Below are 20028 nucleotides of genomic sequence, written 5' to 3'. Positions count from 1 at the left end.
ACCAAACTATGGAATGCAGTATAGTATACATAACTCATTTTCAAAGAGGATGTGAAATTGGTAAGTTTTAAAAGTTTAATCTGTTGAAAATAACAGTGCCAATAATGTAGCTGTCTACATCTAGATAAAAGGTAATCTATATATATATAAAATCCCTATGTGCGTCCAGGTGTCCATGTGTGGGTGTCTTCTGGTGAAGTGCGCATGCGCGGGGCACGGTGCTATGCGCGATATTACTGTCAGAGAAAGTTAGAGGCGTTTTACGGAAATACAAACCAGTATTACTGCGAGAGGAAATTAAAGGTACACAATACAGTGATGCATATTACAGCCACATACAAGCCAGTATTACTGTCAGAGGAGATTAAAGGCATATTACTGACGCGCACGCCTGTATTACCGCCAGAGAAAATTAAAGGTATATTACGGACGTATATTACGGACGTACAAGCCAGCGGACGTACAAGACGGTATCCTTCAATAAGGGCGCGCACAAAAAGGAGAGCCTCAAAAGGACGACCTCAATTGGGCGCAGCGAATAAAGGCACGCGTAAATAAAGATCTGCACCTGTTGCTCTTCACATATTCCAGAGCCATTTGAACTAAATTATCTACGCGCCCTTATTGAATAGAGCCGTACAAGACAGTATTACTTTCACAGAAAATTAAAGACACACAATACACGGTGGCAGCCCACGAAGAACGGTCAGCTCAGCAAGTAAACATCAACAAAAGAAAGGCTGAAAGAAAGAGAAATACGACCAACAAAAAGAATGAGGTCAAAGTCCCTTGCCATTTAATATAGACTGTTCCTACTAATGTTTATGCACTATTGTTCTAGCGCCCGTTATTGTAACGGGCTAAATGACTAGTTTAAGATAAATGAAAATCATCCATCCTTTTTTGTTTTTCCATTCTAAACTTACGGTATCTTTTTAGCTCTAATGTGCAGCTGATAGTGTAGAATCTAATATGTATTATGAAGATAGTTATATACAGTAATTTAATCCTAAATGTACAAATGTACAGTATATATTTGCTAATTACTTTTGGTTTATTCTAACCTAACAAACACACTAGCTTGACTAACAGCCACATCTGCATAGGTTCAAGTACAACAGCATCTATGTTTTTTGTGACAAAACACTCCATTGTGGAATAATTTTGAGCCCCTGTCAAGCCTGGTTAAAGTTTTCTTTGTTCCTAACTCAGCCAAATTTTTCTGAATCATAATAAAAGAGGACTTCAGCTAAATATGGACACAAAATTTGCAAGACTGTCAAAATGTAATCACAATCACATTTATTGGCCAAGTATACACGCACACAAAGAATTTTTTTTTTTTTTTTTTACTCTTTCTGTATAGTTATATGGCAAACATACACACAATTGATAAGAAGTGTGTGAGCAAAATTTCATGGGAAGCAGAGTGCTGCCTCGGCTGTCTACTATACCAAGAGCTTTTGTCTACATACTCCATCATTCAGAAAAATAAGGTTATTGCATAGTATGTCTAAGACAAGACCTTTTACAGTGTGCAGTCAGTTCTTGCCAAGTACACTGGGCTATCATACCACAATAAAAGGATATGCGCCCACCTGCATAGCCAGAGAGAACTGTGTGGCCTTTGCATTATTAACAAAAAAAACTTCCAAGATTGTGCCCTGTGATGGCAAAACCTTTTATGTTCAGTCGTATTAATTGTGCAGTCTTATTTTTGAAAAATAAAATCTGTGGTATTCCTATGCTAAAGCTTTCTAAGTATGGATTTTTACTAATTTACTTAACTTTTTACTAAACTAATTGAATTGTACTTTTATATACTGTAGGTATTTATTTCAGAACTTTTGTTTATTTTTGTAGTTTCCATATCATAGACTATTACCTTTACTTAAGTAAATTTTTGATTTGGTAAAAAGTCTCAATTAGCCTTAGCAGCCCTAATGCAGGGTGTTCATAAGAAAAGTAATGATTTACTTCATGAGGCATAAGTACATAATAAATATGAGTAGTTGCATCAAATATTTGAAACATTAAAATGTGTGTTTTAATGTAAAGTTTAAAGTCTACATATTCTCGATTGTATTAGACATTTGTCAGTTTTCAACGTCTGATAATGGTCCATAGAGAAGGATCCCTAGTGAAGGATTAAAAATAACATCATATTAGTAATCACTGACCTTGAAATAGTCTTAAGCAATATCCCACATGCTTATGTGTGGAATTTGTCATTTTAACCTTCTGGAAGTGGCTCTTAGAAGGCTAGGACCACCTGTAAAGAATCAAATACTGTATAAAGAACAACCTTGAAATAGCTTAAAATGACACATGCCTATATTGTCAATCCCCAATTTTTTTAAGTTTTTGAATTGTAAATGAATAATTTTGATCTTTCATATCCCATAAATTGGTGAACACCTGAGGTTGACTAATGTGGCACGCACAACTTCATGTCCTTCTGATTATTTTTACAAGAGACACTTATTAGTTTATTCTTTATCACAAGGTTATAATTTCCTGCACAATGTATGGTCCAAATATGTCCTAAAAATGTGTTTTTTGGGTTGAGAGTAGGGTTGTGCAGAATACTAGTACTGATAAAGTACCAAAAAAAACCTACCTGCTACTGTTTATCTTATTTTTGTATTGTGGCAGTATGTGAAACAACGCCATTGATGCATCACAGAGAGCTTTCATTTCTGTTTCACAAAAATATTATAATGAAGTTTTTCTCATCCTATTAAACAATCAGTCTGAGGAGACTAACAACAAAGACACATAAAAGAAAGATACAGAGAGGAGTAACTAACACATGCGCTCGTGAGGAGAAGGCACTGTAGCACTAGATTGAAATGTCAAAATTCAAAATAACAGGTGCAGGAGAAGGATGTGATGATTTTCAGGGTGTTATGAAGCGTGAGTGAATTTGGTGGGAGTGTATGTAGTGCCATGTTAGTATTGTATGTAAAATGCAGTTTCATTGGCAGTGAACAACTCCTCTGTGGCTCATTGCATGTTCGCTGTTATGGCATATTTGAATGTAATTGTTTTAGGTTCATGCCCCAGGTGTGGAATATGCCTATTCTCCCTGCATTCTGTAGCTGCTCCTGTGTCCTCCCTCAGTTCAAACACATGCCGGTTAGTTTGAATGGCAATGCTAAACTGGCCCTAGCGTGTGTTTGTTTGTGTTCACCCAGCAAAGGACTGGTGGCCTGTTCAGAGATTGTTCTTGCCTTGCACATTATGCTTATTGGGATAGGCACCAACTGCCTCACAACACTTCTCAGGATAAACAGGTTAGGGTTGAATGGGGTATTGTTTAAACAATACATGTTTTAGTAATATTCATGTGAGAAATAAGCTTGAAAGGAAACAAAAATGTTTTATTTATTTTGTTACTAGACAAAAAGCCTGTTTCAACAACGTAAGATGAAACGGGCACGAGTTTGTGTCAGCAGTGTATGAAGAACAAATGAAAAGTAAGAAATAAATAAGAAAGTGATGTAAGTAATGATAATTAACTAAGAGGTTTGGGATGTGTATGACTTTATCACGGCGGAAAATACTGTATACTTAAAAAATACATGCTATCTATGACAACGTTTTTTGTTTGTATACTGGAGGCCTGTCAGTATGCAACTAAAGTTGTAAAATCTCTCTGTAGACTACATTTTTTGTGAAGACACTCTCACTGTTTGGTAGTAATTTCCCTTGATGTGGCCCATCTTAAACTTGCACCTTCACATCACTCGCCCTTCTGACTCTTGAAAAAGCCACATACAATTGACCATGGCTGAAAGTGGGTTCGGCAAGGAATATTCCTACCATGTCAAATGTTTGTCCTTGTGACTCGTTTGTAGTCATGGCGAATGCTAGTTTGACAGGGAATGCCCTTTGAATTTGGAAACACATGTACTGTAGTCTTTAAGCTTAATTTATTTTGTGTCATGTGCATAAAAATTGCCATATTTTACAATTATGTAGGCCTATGGCTGTAAAAGGGAAAAAATAAGAAATACAAATCAACGAAAAGTAGAAGAAGAAACGAAGAAGTTTTTTTGTAATGATTTTAGTCCGCTTTACTCATTACTGTACAGGCTTGTACTGTTAGTTGATGAATTTTCCAGGCCTATAGTATAATATTGAATGATGAATGTTCCAGTAAAATATGGAATAGTAATAAGTATAAACACCACAAACCTGATATAAGTGTATTGAATGAATGCGTAATTGAATCAGAATGCGTAATTAGGCCTCGAGCTGTAGTCGAAATCGCCTTTCAGGCCTCTAGAGCTTTAATCGAAGTCGCCTTTCTCTTTGAATTTTTGCGGCCGTTGGCACAAAGTTGCGAGAATAAGCAGTTTTGAAAGGGCGAGGATGCAAGGGGCATTAAAATCACTCCAGATGGTGTGGTGAACATTCAGTGCTTGGTGCAAAAAGGCCAGCAGCGTTTTATTTTACTCAGATCTCAGCAGCAGCGCACAACAATGCATACCGCGCCACCTGTGGAGATTTGTATGCGGCTTAGAATGTGTACCTCTGTTCACACGCATCAACATCTGCGGACGACGGTAGTGTAATGATCGTGATGGCTGTGGAGTCGTTCCTGCCGCTGAAAGTACTTAATAATAATATGTTCTTACGTATTATTTTGAGTGTGAGGGTTGGCTGTGATCGGGGCTAATATCCTACGCCTTGGCGGAATGATTTGGGATTTCAGAATAATAATCCCGAAATGCGTAGGCTAAATCCGCCGCCTGCCACGATGTTGGGGTTGGATTTCGGTCTCGTAAGGTTTTTCGGGCAGCTGCGCAGAAGGCGACTGCGCATTCGGCTTCGGACATGCGCAGAAGGTGACTGTGCATTCGGCTTCAGACGGACGTGAGTGAGTGAGTGAGTGAGGAGTCAGGCGAATTATGTATTAAGATATGACCATTGTTATTTGTCTCTTTTTGACTCCGCTGTCATTATGATAATAATACTCTTCTTAAGTCCCGTTACGGTACTGATTTTCTTATTTGGGTCCTCAGATTAAAAAGTTTAAGAACCTCAGCACTGCAGAATTCAAAGGGAAACCATTGCTTGTAGCAAAGTAGTGAGATGCACCAAAGAGTCAGTGTGGAACAATCACCCTAAACTACCCCATCCCCTTTGATGTACGTTAGACTCTATGGTGGACAATTCACCATATCTCCCCCTTTCTCTCTTTGATGTGCTGCAGAGACACACTGGAAAATTCAAAGGGAACCTGTAAATTGTAGCAAAATAGGGAGGCACACATTTATGTGGCACAACAAGTTCATGGCAAATGAGGTTATAGGGATTTCTCTTTATTTGCTTCAATGCTATTCATACCAAGGTCTGAAAGTTGGTATCAAGAACTAAGCCAAAATTTTAGTAACAATCCAACACCAGTCAATGAGGCCAAAAATTGGAGAGAATCACAATAAGCTCAAAATCTTGCATAACTAGACATCAATACTATTCGAACTGTATCATATGTGGGGTTTTCTCATACCAATGCATCAGGAGGTGCCAAACAAAAAAAAACTGAAGTAATTTCAAAGCATTCATAAGTGATTCTTATGAACACAATAATTCTCTTTCTTCTTCTGCTTACAAGTCCACACTCATTTGTAAAGGGCCATTTTAGATTACCCATGTAATAAAGCTAGCAGTAAAGCAAAAATCCCAGTACCCCAAGAAGCTTACATCACTGGAAGAACTTATACATTCTAAACACTTATAAAACTTACAAAGGTTTAATAATAATGGTTTAATAATGGTAAGCCACTGTTGTACTTTTTTGTAAAAGAAGATCAGTTAGATCTAGGAAATTAATACACCTTAAGAGCAATCTGTTTTACAGGATAAATAAATGAAAGCATTTTTAAAGCATTTTTAAAGATACCATTCCTTAATTTTGTATGAGGAGCAGCCAGCATGTATTTAAACACCATAGATCATGTTTAATTTGTTTTCTGGATTCTGTGAAAATGTGACAGCAATATGTTAATATACGTATTAACAGACCACTGAAAAATGTTACTCTTAATCTGTGTATGCCACATTTGTCATACAAACAGTAGTAAATTATTATTGCAGGTTAATGTTGAAGAAGAGTTTAATTTTTTTAATATTGTAATGCAGTAGGGCCTACTAGCTAAGCCATGGGACTGTAAACCAAAAAGAACAGGTTCAGCCTTCAACATTGACTCATTATGTGACCTGAGCAGGTCACTAAATGACTAATTAAAAAAGTTGTACTATGTAATTGGTATCAGTAAGTTTTTTACCTAAGTATATAGGCTGAAATTAATAACTGTAAATGTAATGTCCATCCTTTACTATATATTTTTAAGCCCACTGCTTAGTAGAGCATTTAACTGAAGTGCAAATAGATGTCCCAAATGATGTTGCATTGCAGGATATAACAATAATACACTATTATTGGCATGACTGGCTAATGTTGTGACTTAATTTTTGAGCCATGGATGTTCTTTTGTTTTTGGAGTGATATTTAATTGTTGTGTTAATGCTGGGAGATAATGATGCTGGCCAAGTATGAAGGTTTACAGGTCACTCTGCACATTTGGTGCTTCCTGGTATTCATTTCTCTTTTCCCCTAAAAATATTAGTCTCCTTTTATTTCATCAGACAACAGTGCTATCTGTCTAGAAAAATCCATCCATCCATCCATTTTCCAACCCGCTATATTCCTAACTACAGGGTCACGGGGTTCTGCTGGAGCCAATCCCAGCCAACACAGGGCACAAGGCAGGAACCAATCCTGGGCAGGGTGCCAACCCACCACAGGACACACACACAAACACACCAAGCACACACTAGGGCCAATTTAGAATCGCCAATCCACCTAACCTGCATGCATGTCTTTGGACTGTGGGAGGAAACCGGAGCGCCCGGAGGAAACCCACGCAGACACGGGGAGAACATGCAAACTCCACGCAGGGAGGACCCGGGAAGCGAACCCAGGTCCCCAGATCTCCCAACTGCGAGGCAGCAGCGCTACCCACTGCGCCACCGTGCTGCCCGTCTAGAAAAATCCCTAATCTTAATTATCATTAGTTTCACTCCACAGTACAGTAAGAAACTTGTAAAAAAAGTGTTAGTGTGGACATGTTAGACATTTCCATTTCTGCTTATGACCTTTGAATTATTTTAGAAAAAAACTTGCAAGAAAGGTCAGTAATAAACTAAGTTCACCATTATATAAAAATAAATACAACATTGTAGACATCAAAACAACATGCTGCAAGACTTGATATTATTTGTAGATGCAGTTTTGCAAATAAATCTAAAGTACAATTCACAATGACAAGGCACAAAAAATGCTGCCAGAAAAAGGAAAACTAAGAAGTTAATCACACCCCATTTCCGCAAGTGCTTAACTATTAACCCAGTCTTGTAGCACTGGCCTGTTAAGGCAAATAAGTAACTGCACTTTCCATATATAAGTAGGTAAATGTGATCACAAACTCCATGTTGTCCAGCTTTTATGTAGTTTCTTGTTTGTTGGTTTTTCAATCAAAAATGTCTCCAATGAACTTTGACGAAGAACAACAAGGCAAACATTATCAAACCTCACTGCACCAATACCTTATATTGTATGTACTCACTTCTACCACTTGTTGTAACATTCCCTGATATTTTCATTAATAGTTAAAAATGTCTTTGTACATGGATTGGTACCCAGTCCCAGTTTTACCTAAGGTATGTAAAGAACTCACTTTTTCTTTTTTCTTCCTCTTTTGTTACCCCCAACTAAGTGAACTTAATTTTTTATACAGGGTCCACCAGGACCTCCTGGTCCTCCAGGAAAGCCAGGGCCACCAGGACCTAGCAGCCCTGGTGGAAGTTTAAATGATGCAGTCACTGGACCTCCAGGACCACCTGGAATCCCTGGAAAAGATGGCCCTCCCGGTAAACCAGGTCTTCCAGTAAGTAACATTCTTAAGAGTAGTGTGTGCTCAGAAATTACATTGTATTTGCTTTGCTTCTCTCAAAATCATGTATCCATATTTTTTCCCACTGGTATACCCATCTTAAACTCCATTCAGATTCTCGTGGATACAAGCTGTGTTATCAGTGAAAAAAAATCACAGTTTGAAATACAATTAGTGACCAAAAAGTCATTATCAGGCTTTCATGAGATGGGTTTCTGTTTTAGCAAAGATCAACCATGGGGATTAACAAAGTATATCAAATCAAAAAAATCAAATAAAAAACAATATTTACTGTATATTACTACATAAATTAACAATTATGCAATAAGTCATACTTTAAAAAAATCAATTTATACCCAATATATGTAATCATTTTTAAACACAGAGTTTCTCTTCTGTAACATGTTATTAATCATTGTGTTATTAACTCATGCTTTTGCCTCTTTGTTAATTTGCTATGATTTTGAACTTTTTCAGGTTTTTGATGGAGAGTTTAGTGGTTCTGGCGAGGTATTAAACTGGTTTGTTAAGTGTAACTAAAAGGCAGCATTTTTCCTTCAACCGTCATTTTATCCATGTTTCTTTGTAAAGAGTCCTTATTTATAGTTTAGAAGATAGAAATTTGGACAGACTTCATTTGCATTTGTTGAAATCTGTATACCATCAGTACGCAGCTTTGAACATATATGTGTATATGCAGTGGGGAATTTAGCACACTCCCCTAAAAGTATTGTATCTTTTAACATATATAAAAATATTAAAATGGGGTGACCATTTCAGTATTGTTGATTGATTAAGGTGACATTATCAAACAGTAACTCTGAAAGGCGACACTTTCAAATTTTATAGACAATGAATAATCTGCGTGAATGTAATTTCCTGTGTTTTAAATTGTTAGTATATCATTTTTCATAGCACTGTATATAGTACATATATGGATATTGGTATATGTGTGTGTGAATGTATGACAATATAAACAACATACATTTATAGTTTTGTTGGAAACACACACAAAGCATGCAATTGATTTTATACATGATGTAAATGAAGTCATAATGTTAGCAGCCATTTTCAATGGTCTATACAATACAATACTATACCCTTTATTAAATTCAAGCATTCAAATCAAAACAGAGGATCCAGTCCTACAGGCTCATCTGTATACATGTTATTGAATTAATTTAATATAACGAGATTTTTTTTTACATATTTTTGAATTATTTTCTTATTTTTTGATTTGTCCCTATTTATATCTTTACATTTGTGTATCTTAAGTTTATGGCCATTTATTGAATAAAGATTAGATTAGATTAGATTAGATTGGATTATGCTTTGTTTGTCCCCAATGGGAAATTAAAATTTTACAGAATTAATAAAAATTTATATAATTAAAATGACCCAAGCACACCTAAAAATACATAAATACTTAATAATATTAAGAATTCATTACCATAGTTTAATGTACTGTTAAAAAGTAATAAAATCCATAAAGGACACAATCCCTTATTTATGACCTGGTTGTAGATCTGACAGTAAATCCTTGGGTAGGATACAGTAAGTCTGAGTAGAAACAAAAAAATTAATCTTTTAAATGGGCATCCAGTGTTGTCAGAATCCAGTTTTCCTTTACAGGATCACAATGTTGGTTCAGAAGATAGAAATATACCCTGGATGGAACACCACTTGATCACAGAGCACTCTTGAGCATAACACCCACCTACAACACATTATTTAAGAGTTTGTGATATAAAAGGAAACAAGTATACCCAGAAACAAAATCATGCTGAGTGACACCACATTGGTTACATATTCATATAGTTAGAAGGAAATCTTTGTGCTGGTGACTGTGATTCAGCAGTGTTAACTGTGAAGCCTCCTGTCAAATCAGTTTAAAGCAGTCAGTTTAATTGCCATGAATTATGCTTAATTACTGTTATTGTAAATTAATATAATCTCAGTTTCTAAAGGCATTATATATCACAAAGACATTCATGGAAATTATCACTCTATGAAAAGGATTTTTTTGTGATCAAATCTATCTATTATAAAGAGAAATCCTGTCCGGGAAAGCAAAAGCAAGTCTACGATACGTGATCATCTTGGAAGAAATTTTAAAGACCCGCGAGACCAAAGACACGCCCCACTTACAATCTATCAAATAGGACAATAGGCAGCAAAACATTCAGCCTTGTGAAGGATTTGAGCATACACAGATCCAGGGCTCTCAGCGCATATAAAGCATATAAGGACAGTACGTTATAAATTAAATGTCGACATCTAAGCGAAGAAGAAAACAGCGCCAAGAAAAGAGACTCAAATGCGTTGGAGAGAAAAAAGAGCAAAAAAGAATAATCGAGGTGCAAATTCAGAAAATAAGGAAAGTAATTATCAACCCGGAACAAGTGAGATTGAAAAAAAAGCACGTCCAATCCGACTCAGAATTAAAAGACAATGAGTAAAAGAAAGTAGAACTTCATAAAGACGTTTACAAACGTTGCCGCTAAACACATGCAGAGCAGGTTAGAGACTATGAAACCAGGGAAATTAGAAAGGCTCAAAAAAAAAAAAAAACGTTGGCGCTATACACGTGGAGAAAGTTAAAGGATATGAAAGTAGGAAAATTAGAAAATATAAAAAAAGAAAGTAAAGATTGCAGTAGTGCAAACAAATAAACTGCCTCATTTAACTATGCACCAGTCTAACTTTGGTTTTGCACAATAATTACTACACTGTTGCACCTTAACACTTAATTCTACTTTATTCACATAATTTTACTTTTTTATTATGTTCTACTGTGCTGTTATCTTTCAATCTATTACTTTTTGTTAATCTAACTGATATTCTTCTAACTTTGCACAGTTTTTGATAAGCGGATCAGGATGCATGTCACTGCGTGTTGTCCTGTATAACTATGCATGTGACAAATAAAGAATCTTGAGAATTTCAAAAACGGAGTTTACCGCATGTGCATTTATTGGTTACTTTGTTAATGTATATATATTTATCTATCTGCTTATTTAAAAAGCTAAATTTACCCCAGGAGTCAAAAATGTTCTGTCTAGCCCTTGTACAAAAACCTAGACAAAAGCTGGGGTATCACCTTGGTAACCCCATGTACTTTGGAACTGTGAGAGGAAAATAGCACGGCTTTACAGACAGGAGTCCAATGCAGAACTCTACTTAATTTTTTACTTTGTAAAAAAAATATATTAACTGCTGATGATGTAGATCGTTTTGTCTGTGCTGAAATTCCAAACAGAGAAACCTATCCTGACCTCATTAAAAAGATTCAGCATATTGGGACTTGCAAGATTACAAATATTGTTTTTACAGAAGTTCTTAAATAAAAGTGAAACTAATGAAATAGCAACAATTCAAAGAAAAAAAAATCTTAAAAGTGTGTATCCAGAAAACCAAACACGGGGGTTGGCAAGCGAAGCGAGCAGGGGGCGAAGCCCCCTAATAAAATTAATAAAATCATTATCAATATAGTGACATAGGAAGTTGTTTAATAAGAATGCATTATAATAATATAGACTAACTGAGTGTCATGCTTTAGCTGTGACATTTCATTTGGTTTTTCTCAAAAAAATCTAATATAAACTTTTTCAAACATCTATACATATTTGGATGCTTTAAGAAATTACTTTGGGAAAAAAAGAAAAAACTGTCAATACACTATATGTATAATTACACTTGCGAATGTCTGTGTACATATTGCAAGGTGTTTTTGTTGCACATACTTTTTTGCATATGTTATGAATACTGTAATAATGCAACACAGCTAGGTGGAGAGACATAGCCTATTCTAGCAGCATCAAACTCAAGATGGGAACCAATCTTGAACACGGTGCAACTCCATCAGAAGGTGTTTTCCATGTAGTGCCATGAACCCAGGATTTGAATTCAGGACTCTGGAGCCATAAAGCAGCAAATATAACCACTGAATTACCATGCACTCAAGAAAATTGCTTTTTAATTTTTATTGGTGCCATGAATATTGGAAGCCTTTCTCTTTCTCCTCTTAGTGCCAGTCAGTGTGGAGTCTTCCTCTATTCTTTTACAGGTATTTCACTTCATCCCTTACTCATTAGCTTTTACCCTTCTTACTATATCCAAACCTGTATCTGGCTTCTACTTCAGTCACAGTCCTGGAGGGCTGCAGTGACTGCAGATTTTTGTCTCATTATTAAAAACCAGTCCTTACTGATAATGAATGCTGTTTTTTAAATTACATTGTTTATATTTGCTATAATTCTGAAAAACAAATCTTTATCACATTGTAGACTTTCGTTTTCTGAGAACATTATCTGTATGTTTTGTGGACCAGAAGACATACTGTATGTACTTCTTCATCCTTCCCTTTTCTCTGTCACTCATTTCTAAACATTTTATTACACAGATACTGTATGCATATACCAGATTATAACCAGGTTAACTGAACATCTGATGTTTTTTTGCTATTTATAACTTATTACTGACTTATGTCTGCTTAAGGAAACAATTAAAATGTAAATGCACTTGTTTAAAACTAAAATAATCAATTATGGGCTATGAATCATAACAGGTGTGTTACTTAAAATTATGCCCAAGAAGTATATTTCTCTAGCAGCAAATAAATGGGTTCTAATTATGAAACTGGTTGAAGCGAAAACCTGTGATCCTCAAGAACCATAGTTGAGGATCACTGCCCTATGTCATCTTTGCCACTTGTCACCTTCTTCCTTATGTTTTGGGAATTACATCTGCCTGTGGATCTCTGGGACAATGTGGCCAAAACCTTTCTTTACTATTCTTTTGTTCTCTTAAGTTCTTCTCACCCTGGACCCTTATTCTCTTAAGTTGAATTCTCTGTCCCTCTGCCAGCATAGACTTTTAATGACTGTTACTATTGTAGCTAAGCTGCTATTAGCCTTCCACTAGAAATTTCCTGGCCTGCCTCCCCTGCCAACTGGAAGTCTTCACTCTGTAATCTTGTCCATCTTGAACTCTCTGCATCCCAGATCAACAACTCTTCCAACTCTACTATCCAAACTAGCTTCATGCTGTGTTGTTAGTCAAGAGGTATTTGGTTCCTTCTTTTCATTGTTCCTTGTGTTTTTTTTTTTTGTTTACTTCTTTCTCCTCTCTTTTGCTGAATGCCTCCCTACATTGCTACATCGATTGTGTGTGCTGGTACTCCCGTAGACTTGACATTTGACTCCCATGCTGCTACTCTTGTAGTGATCTCTCAGGGTCGGAGGTATTAGGGTTAGTATTGGTTTGCAGAGAGTGTTGGTGGTGGCTTGTTTAATTCTTATTTAAAAGTTATTGTTGCATTCTTATTTAATGTAGTCCTTTTTCATCTTATTAATAACACTAGGGGGCTTCGCCCCCTGCTTGCTTCGCTCGCCAACCCCCATGTTTGCTTTTCCGGATACACACTTTTAAGATTTTTTTTTCTTTGAATTGTTGCTATTTCATTAGTTTCACTTTTATTTCAGAACTTCTGTAAAAACAATATTTGTAATCTTGCGAGTCCCAATATGCTGAATCTTTTTAATGAGGTCAGGACAGGTTTCTCTGTTTGGAATTTCAGCACAGACAAAACGATCTACATCATCCGCAGTTAATTTTTTTTTACAAAGTAAAAAAGTAAGTAGAGTTCTGCATTGGACTCCTGTCTGTAAAGCCGTGCTATTTTCCTCTCACAGTTCCAAAAGTACATGGGGTTACCAAGGTGATACCGCAGCTTTTGTCTAGGTTTTTGTACAAGTGCTAGACCAGGGGTCGGCAACCCGTGGCTCTGGAGCCACATGCGGCTCTTCAGCCTCCTTGTAGTGGCTCCCTTTGGCCTTGACAAAAACAAAAAACATGAAAATGAATAATGACAATTTCTTAATTTAAGTTGTATTTATATATATGTTTATTTACGACTACTACTGTTATACATTTTAACATCTAATTTAGAGAGTTTAATTCTGCGTGGACAGAAGCAATTGCCTTCACCGCCAACGACGCTGGCTTACCGGTGTGCTTAATATGTCGCGATAAATTATCGAACAACAAAAAATGTAACGTTGAAAGACATTTTCGAAACAAGCACTCAGCATTCAAAATACCCAAGTGAAGATAAGCGAAAGAGAGCAATTTCGGAACTGCAACGAAAAGCTGAACAGAGCAAACATACTTTCAAAAAGTGGATCACTTCTACACAGTCAACTACAGCTGCTAGTTTTGTGGCAGCTCAAGAGATCGTAAGGAGGGGTAAGCCATTCACAGACGGAGAATACATGAAAGAATCGTTCATAAAAATATCAGAGCATCTATTCTCCGACTTTAAAAACAAACGGGAAATTGTTCAGAAAATGCAAGCTGCATTTAGAGAAAGATTCAGTAAGTTCAGAAAGGAAAAACACACACTCTCTCCTTCCCTGTCACACCCCTGGACATCGACCCATCCCTGCTGAACACATCCGCATTCACAGGAGTGAGTAAGTAAGCCCGATCTAGAAATTGAACTGGACGACATGGCAGATAAAGATTAATGGGTGTCCAAGTTCAAATGCCTGACAGCGGATCTTGAAGAAGTCGCCCGTCAGAAGGCTACTGTCGCTAAAGAGCACAAATGGAGTGATATTGAAAACCTCCCCAAACCCGACAAATTTGTTTTCGACACATGGAGTGCCATTCCCGAAACGTATATGAACATGAAAAAATATGCATTTGGAGTCCTGTCCGTCTTTGGCTCAACATACTTAAGTGAGCAAGTTTTCTCAAGCATGAACTTCATAAAGTCCAAATATCGCTCCCGCCTCACACATGAGAGCCTGCAGTCCTGTGTGAAGGTCAAAGTCACATTGTACAGCCCCGACATAGAGATGATCAGCAGCGAACTTCAGGAACAGAAGTCACATTAAACAGGTGAGAACAATAGCATTTAATATGCTATTATTTTTCAGAAAAAAAAAACACATTCATTTTGGACCCGGAGCTGATGTAGGTTTTTTTGTATGTTCAGGTGCTTCAGTTGATTCAGCACACTGAAATGGAATTTAATGTTTACTTTTTTAAAGCTGCTAAGCTACAGCTAAATGTTTTATTTATATTAAAGTGGGCTAGTTTTTATTTTAATTTTACACAGGTATAGGAAGGACCCAAATAGGCCTGCATAGTTCAGTTTAATTTATTTCAAAGTAGGCCTACACATGCACACTGCACTTCTGTTTGTTGTATTCCGTGGTTGTAACATGTAAAATCTAAAAAAAGATTAAAACTTTTAAAAGTTTATAAGCTGTGTTATGTTTTGCGGCTCCAGACTATTTTTCTTTGGAGGAAGGGGGGGGCAAAATGGCTCTTTTCATAGTGAAGGTTGCAGACCCCTGTGCTAGACAGAACATTTTTGACTCCTGGGGTAAATTTAGCTTTTTAAATAAGCAGATAGATAAATATATATACATTAACAAAATAAACAATAAATGCATGTGCGGTAAACTCCGTTTTTGAAATTCTCAAGACTGTTTATTTGTCACATGCATAGTTATACAGGACAACACGCAGTGAAATGCATCCTGATCCGCTTATCAAAAACTGTGCAAAGTTAGAAGAATATCAGTTAGATTAACAAAAAGTCATAGATTGAAAGGTAACAGTATAGTAGAACATAATAAATAAGTAAAATTATGTGAATAAAGTAGAATTAAGTGTTAAGATGCAATAGTGTAGTAATTATTGTGCAAAATCAAAGTTAGACTGGTACATAGTTAAATGAGGCAGTTTGTTTGTTTGCGCTACTGCAATCTTTACTTTCTGTTTTTATATTTTCTAATTTTCCTACTTTCATATCCTTTAACTTTCTCCACGTGTATAGCGCCAACGTTTTTTTTTTTTTTTTGAGCCTTTCTAATTTCCCTGGTTTCATAGTCTCTAACCTGCTCTGCATGTGTTTAGTGCCAACGTTTGTAAACGTCTTTATGAAGTTCTACTTTCTTTTACTCATTGTCTTTTAATTCTGAGCCAGATTGGACGTGCTTTTTTTTCAGTTCCACTTGTTCCGGGCTGATAATTACTTTCCTTATTTTCTGAATTTGCACCTCGATTATTCTTTTTTGCTCTTTTTTCTCTCCAACGCATTTGAGTCTCTTTTCTCCACACTGCTTTCTTCTCGCTTTGATGTAGACATTTAATTTATAACGTACTGTCCTTATACGCTTTATATGCGCTGAGAGCCCTGGATCTGTGTGTGCTCAAATCCTTCACAAGACTGAATGTTTTGTTGCCTATTGTCCTATTTGATAGATTGTAAGTAGGGCGTGTCTTTGGTCTTGCGGGTCTTTAAAATGTCTTCCGAGATGATCACGTATTGTAGACTTGCTTTTGCTTTCCTGGACAGGATTTCTTTTTATAATAGATAGATTTTCATACATTCATTCATTTTCATATCTTACTTAATCCACTCTAGAATTCCAGATGCAAGTGCAGCACTGCACTGATAAGACTCACTTAAAGTAGTATCTTAGAAATAGGTAAGGGGTGCTAAGAAATCAGTGCTTTGACAACCAGTTTAGAAATACTGTACTTGTTTTATAGGAAATGTTTTATAGTGAAGGCAGCTTTTCTGATATTTAAATATCTAATATGAGTTTATGCAGATAATTGGTAATAGTGTTTGTTGTTTACATGCAATAAAAAAGAGGCTGTTGTTCGTGTCACTCAAATAAATATGATGGAAAAAATGTGAAGGCATCAGCATACTTCAAGAAAGCGAGCCAACTGTGAATGAGGGGGTCATATTGAAAAACTGGCTCTTCTAATATTACCCCAGTAAGCCATAATGTTTAAGGGCATTTGCACTTCTACAAGATAATCATGGCTTTGAGGTTTTGCAAATATTTGTTACTGTGTGTTCAGCACATCAATTTTGGAGTGTCATTAGATGTATGTAGGTAGATACATTCAACTATTAGATTTCTTTATCAGCGCCTTTATGCAAAACTTCATATCTTTTATGAAACATGGTTTAATGCATCGCTGGATAAAATCTGCCTTTTTCTCTTCATAGCTTCTACTAACTGCAGTGAAGTGTATGCTTCTATTCCCATGCACTTCTCTTAAGACTTCTCACTAAATGTTATCATATGGCCGGCTGATATACTTTTTTCCATAAAGCCCTTAGAACTTTGAAGTGCTTTAGATCTGATCATTATGGCTCAAGTGAGAAGAAGAAAACATAGCAGAATATGTCCATGTGATGCTTTTGGCTTTTCTGTGTTTGCCTTTCTGTGTTTCCCCTAGAGATTCAGTCATGAAGACAATTTCCTTATAGTGTGATTTTTATAAATACTTCTACTCCGTATACCAACAGATAAAATTAAACTAAATAATTTTGTCTTTGCTAAACTGGGTAGAATATAAAAAAATATTCCTATGTGGAGCAGGTGATGGTCTATGACAAAGGCCATTCATAGATTTTAGCTGATCTTGCATGTTTAAGTAATGAAATCTCTATGGAGTTCTTATCAATATCACCTAGATTAAGAGAAAACTTTACAGTCCGTGCATAAAAGTAAGTGCTGAATCAGGTTAATGTGCAAAACTACGGTTGATAGTGTCTCCTTCTGTCAGGCAGTGGATTAGTGGTAGGCAATTTGCAAAGTGGGTCCTTGCCAAGCTTTTGGAGTGGAGATTATTACAATTTTGTAATAACTGAAGCAGTGAGGATTGCGTTATATTCAAAGTTTTGTCGTGAGTTATTTTTTCTTTTAAATCATTACAGTATAATTATTATATCAATTATTATAGTAATTGTGTAGTCTAATAGTATTATGGTCTCTTTTGGTTGTCTTTCTGTCCCTAAAAAATATATTTAAAATTGCATTATTGTTAAAATGAAATTCTAAAATATGCTTTCTTTGTACCAGATTCTTTCTCAGTCAAGATTATTAAAGATCATCCATTGCTATAGAACAATGAAATTATACCCATTTTTCAGATTACTGATTTCCATGCCTGAATTTCTCTCCTAGATATACTATGTCATACTATACTATACTATGTGCATACAGTATATCATAAGCCACTTTAAGCAATTAAAAGGTAATTTTTTTTATTGATTTCAGGGATTTCATGGTCCTCCAGGCCGTAATGGCAGTACTGGTCCAAAAGGAGAACATGGTGACAAGGTGAGCCCTGACTTTACCAGCATTTCAAACAGAATCCCCTGACTGTAACTTGTGTTAACCCAAGTCTGTGACCTTCTTTGTGAACTGTGCAATCACTTTGTGTGGTAACTTCCACAAAATATCCAGGCATTGGTACAGAGGCCTGAATTCAGGTAATGCTTCTACTATCCCAGGGAGAATTAAGGTTATGGAATGTGCTGTATTCCATTTTGTAATTTATTTTTATTGTTCATTATTTTTATGACATCACTGCAACTCCATTTTGTGCTATAATTTGGATGATGGGTACCGCTGTTTCCTGTCTTTTTGCAAGGTGATGACCACTTTGCATGTGGTCACAATGGTCTTTGTTGGTCAAATGACTTGGGGAGCATGTGACATTATGTCATCACTCACTGCTTATACAAGATGGCTGCATGCTGCCATCATTGCTCAAGTTTAAGGATATTGTGCATAAATATTCTGCATATGAACTTGCTATGCTATGTTCCTTTGAGTGTGTTTCTGATTACCAGTTAGGATTTTGTAAGTAGGTTTTAACACTTTTGTTACTTTAAATGATTCTTACTTTCTTCTTCTGGTCCCTGGTCCATTCTTTGGGCTGGAGTTTCACAGTAGCAGAATAGGAGGCAGATCTTCCTGAAAATTGTCTGGAGTTAGGTATTTTCATTTTCAGGTCTTTAGTATTGGTACTAATTTAGTATTATGTGTCTGTAAATGTAATTGTGCCCCCACACTTTCATCAATGGCTTATTATTATTATTTATTTGTAGGTACTTTGATCTAAGATTACTTAAAAAATGAATTTACAAACAATATATCTGAGCGATTTCAAAGTACAAAATAAACAACATAGAATAATATGTAAACATTAAAGTGATGCTTAGCTCACAGATTTGATGAAAATTAGCAGTCTAACAAAGCTAATGCTGGTTGACTGTTGACTATGGGGCCATTGTAGCCATAGCCATCCAGGAGAAGAAGATTAGGTTAGAAACCCACAGCAGTCCTAAGATGCTTTATAAAGTGATGAGCTTTCAAGAGGCTGAACATAGGTATTTTATGTGAACAAGTCATCTATGCATAATGTATGGAGTGCAGTTTCATGATTTCATGATCTCTCTTTCATAACTTCTTGCTGGAGTCACAAAAGCCACAAAAATCTCCCAAAAGAAACAAAGAAGCTGTAATACACCAAAATTAAATTCTAGCTGCACATATAGTAGCAACAGCTTACAAGTTACTATTCAGAAAAGGCGTAACCAGAGAACAGACGGCTTTATTCAGTGTCAGCCTGTAGTGTATCTTTAAATTAAAACAAAAATAGCAACAGAATCAAAACAAGAATGGAAATAATTCAGAAGAACATATGTCACGTTCTTAAAGTGCTAGAATGAGGAAAAGGAAAAATCTATCTTTCTTCCCTTTTCCTTTTTAAGTTTTCTTGAAAATAACTCAAATATAATATTGACATTTTTAACCAAAAGCATTTAAATAGCATCACTATTTTTAATATATATGTAAAGTCCAAAGTCATACAGCTGTCTTTCCCTTTATTTAATAATTTCATGTGATGTTAACGTATTCGCAATATTCAAATAAACAGTTGATCAAAAAAAGCAGAACACCCTTGAAACAGCAGTCTCAACCACAAGACCAGGTCTGGAAACAAAGCAAACCAGATGCTCTATTTTTTCTTTTGATTTTAATGAAAGTGTTTCTTTCTTTTAAGACACCTCATGTCTGTATCCTGTTCTCTTACAGGGTGACATCGGCCCACAAGGCCTGCCTGGAGAAAAGGTACTATCTGCTTACTTTAGTGCAAATTCAGTTCATCAAAAATAGTTATTCTTCCTTTTCAAGAACAGTTTCTTCTATAAAACTGTGACATTTCTCAATAAAAT

At 35.9% G+C, this 20028-nt stretch overlaps 1 protein-coding gene across 4 annotated transcripts in view; it reads left to right on the top strand.

Annotated features, from left to right (window-relative positions):
* LOC114653644 (collagen alpha-1(XV) chain-like) overlaps positions 1–20028 on the top strand; it is a 261721-nt gene that overhangs the window by 144830 nt on the left and 96863 nt on the right. For all 4 annotated transcript variants that reach the window (XM_028804065.2, XM_051929087.1, XM_051929085.1 and 1 more), the window contains 3 exons: positions 7809–7958; positions 18062–18124; positions 19889–19924. In XM_028804065.2, coding sequence (XP_028659898.1) covers positions 7809–7958; positions 18062–18124; positions 19889–19924 — 249 coding nt within the window. The remainder of the gene's footprint in view (positions 1–7808; positions 7959–18061; positions 18125–19888; positions 19925–20028) is intronic.

This window comes from Erpetoichthys calabaricus, chromosome 6 (assembly GCF_900747795.2).
Source record: "Erpetoichthys calabaricus chromosome 6, fErpCal1.3, whole genome shotgun sequence".
NCBI classification, from domain to species: domain Eukaryota; kingdom Metazoa; phylum Chordata; class Cladistia; order Polypteriformes; family Polypteridae; genus Erpetoichthys; species Erpetoichthys calabaricus.
Note: the sequence above shows the minus strand (reverse complement) of the source record. Positions and strands in the feature narration are given on the sequence as shown.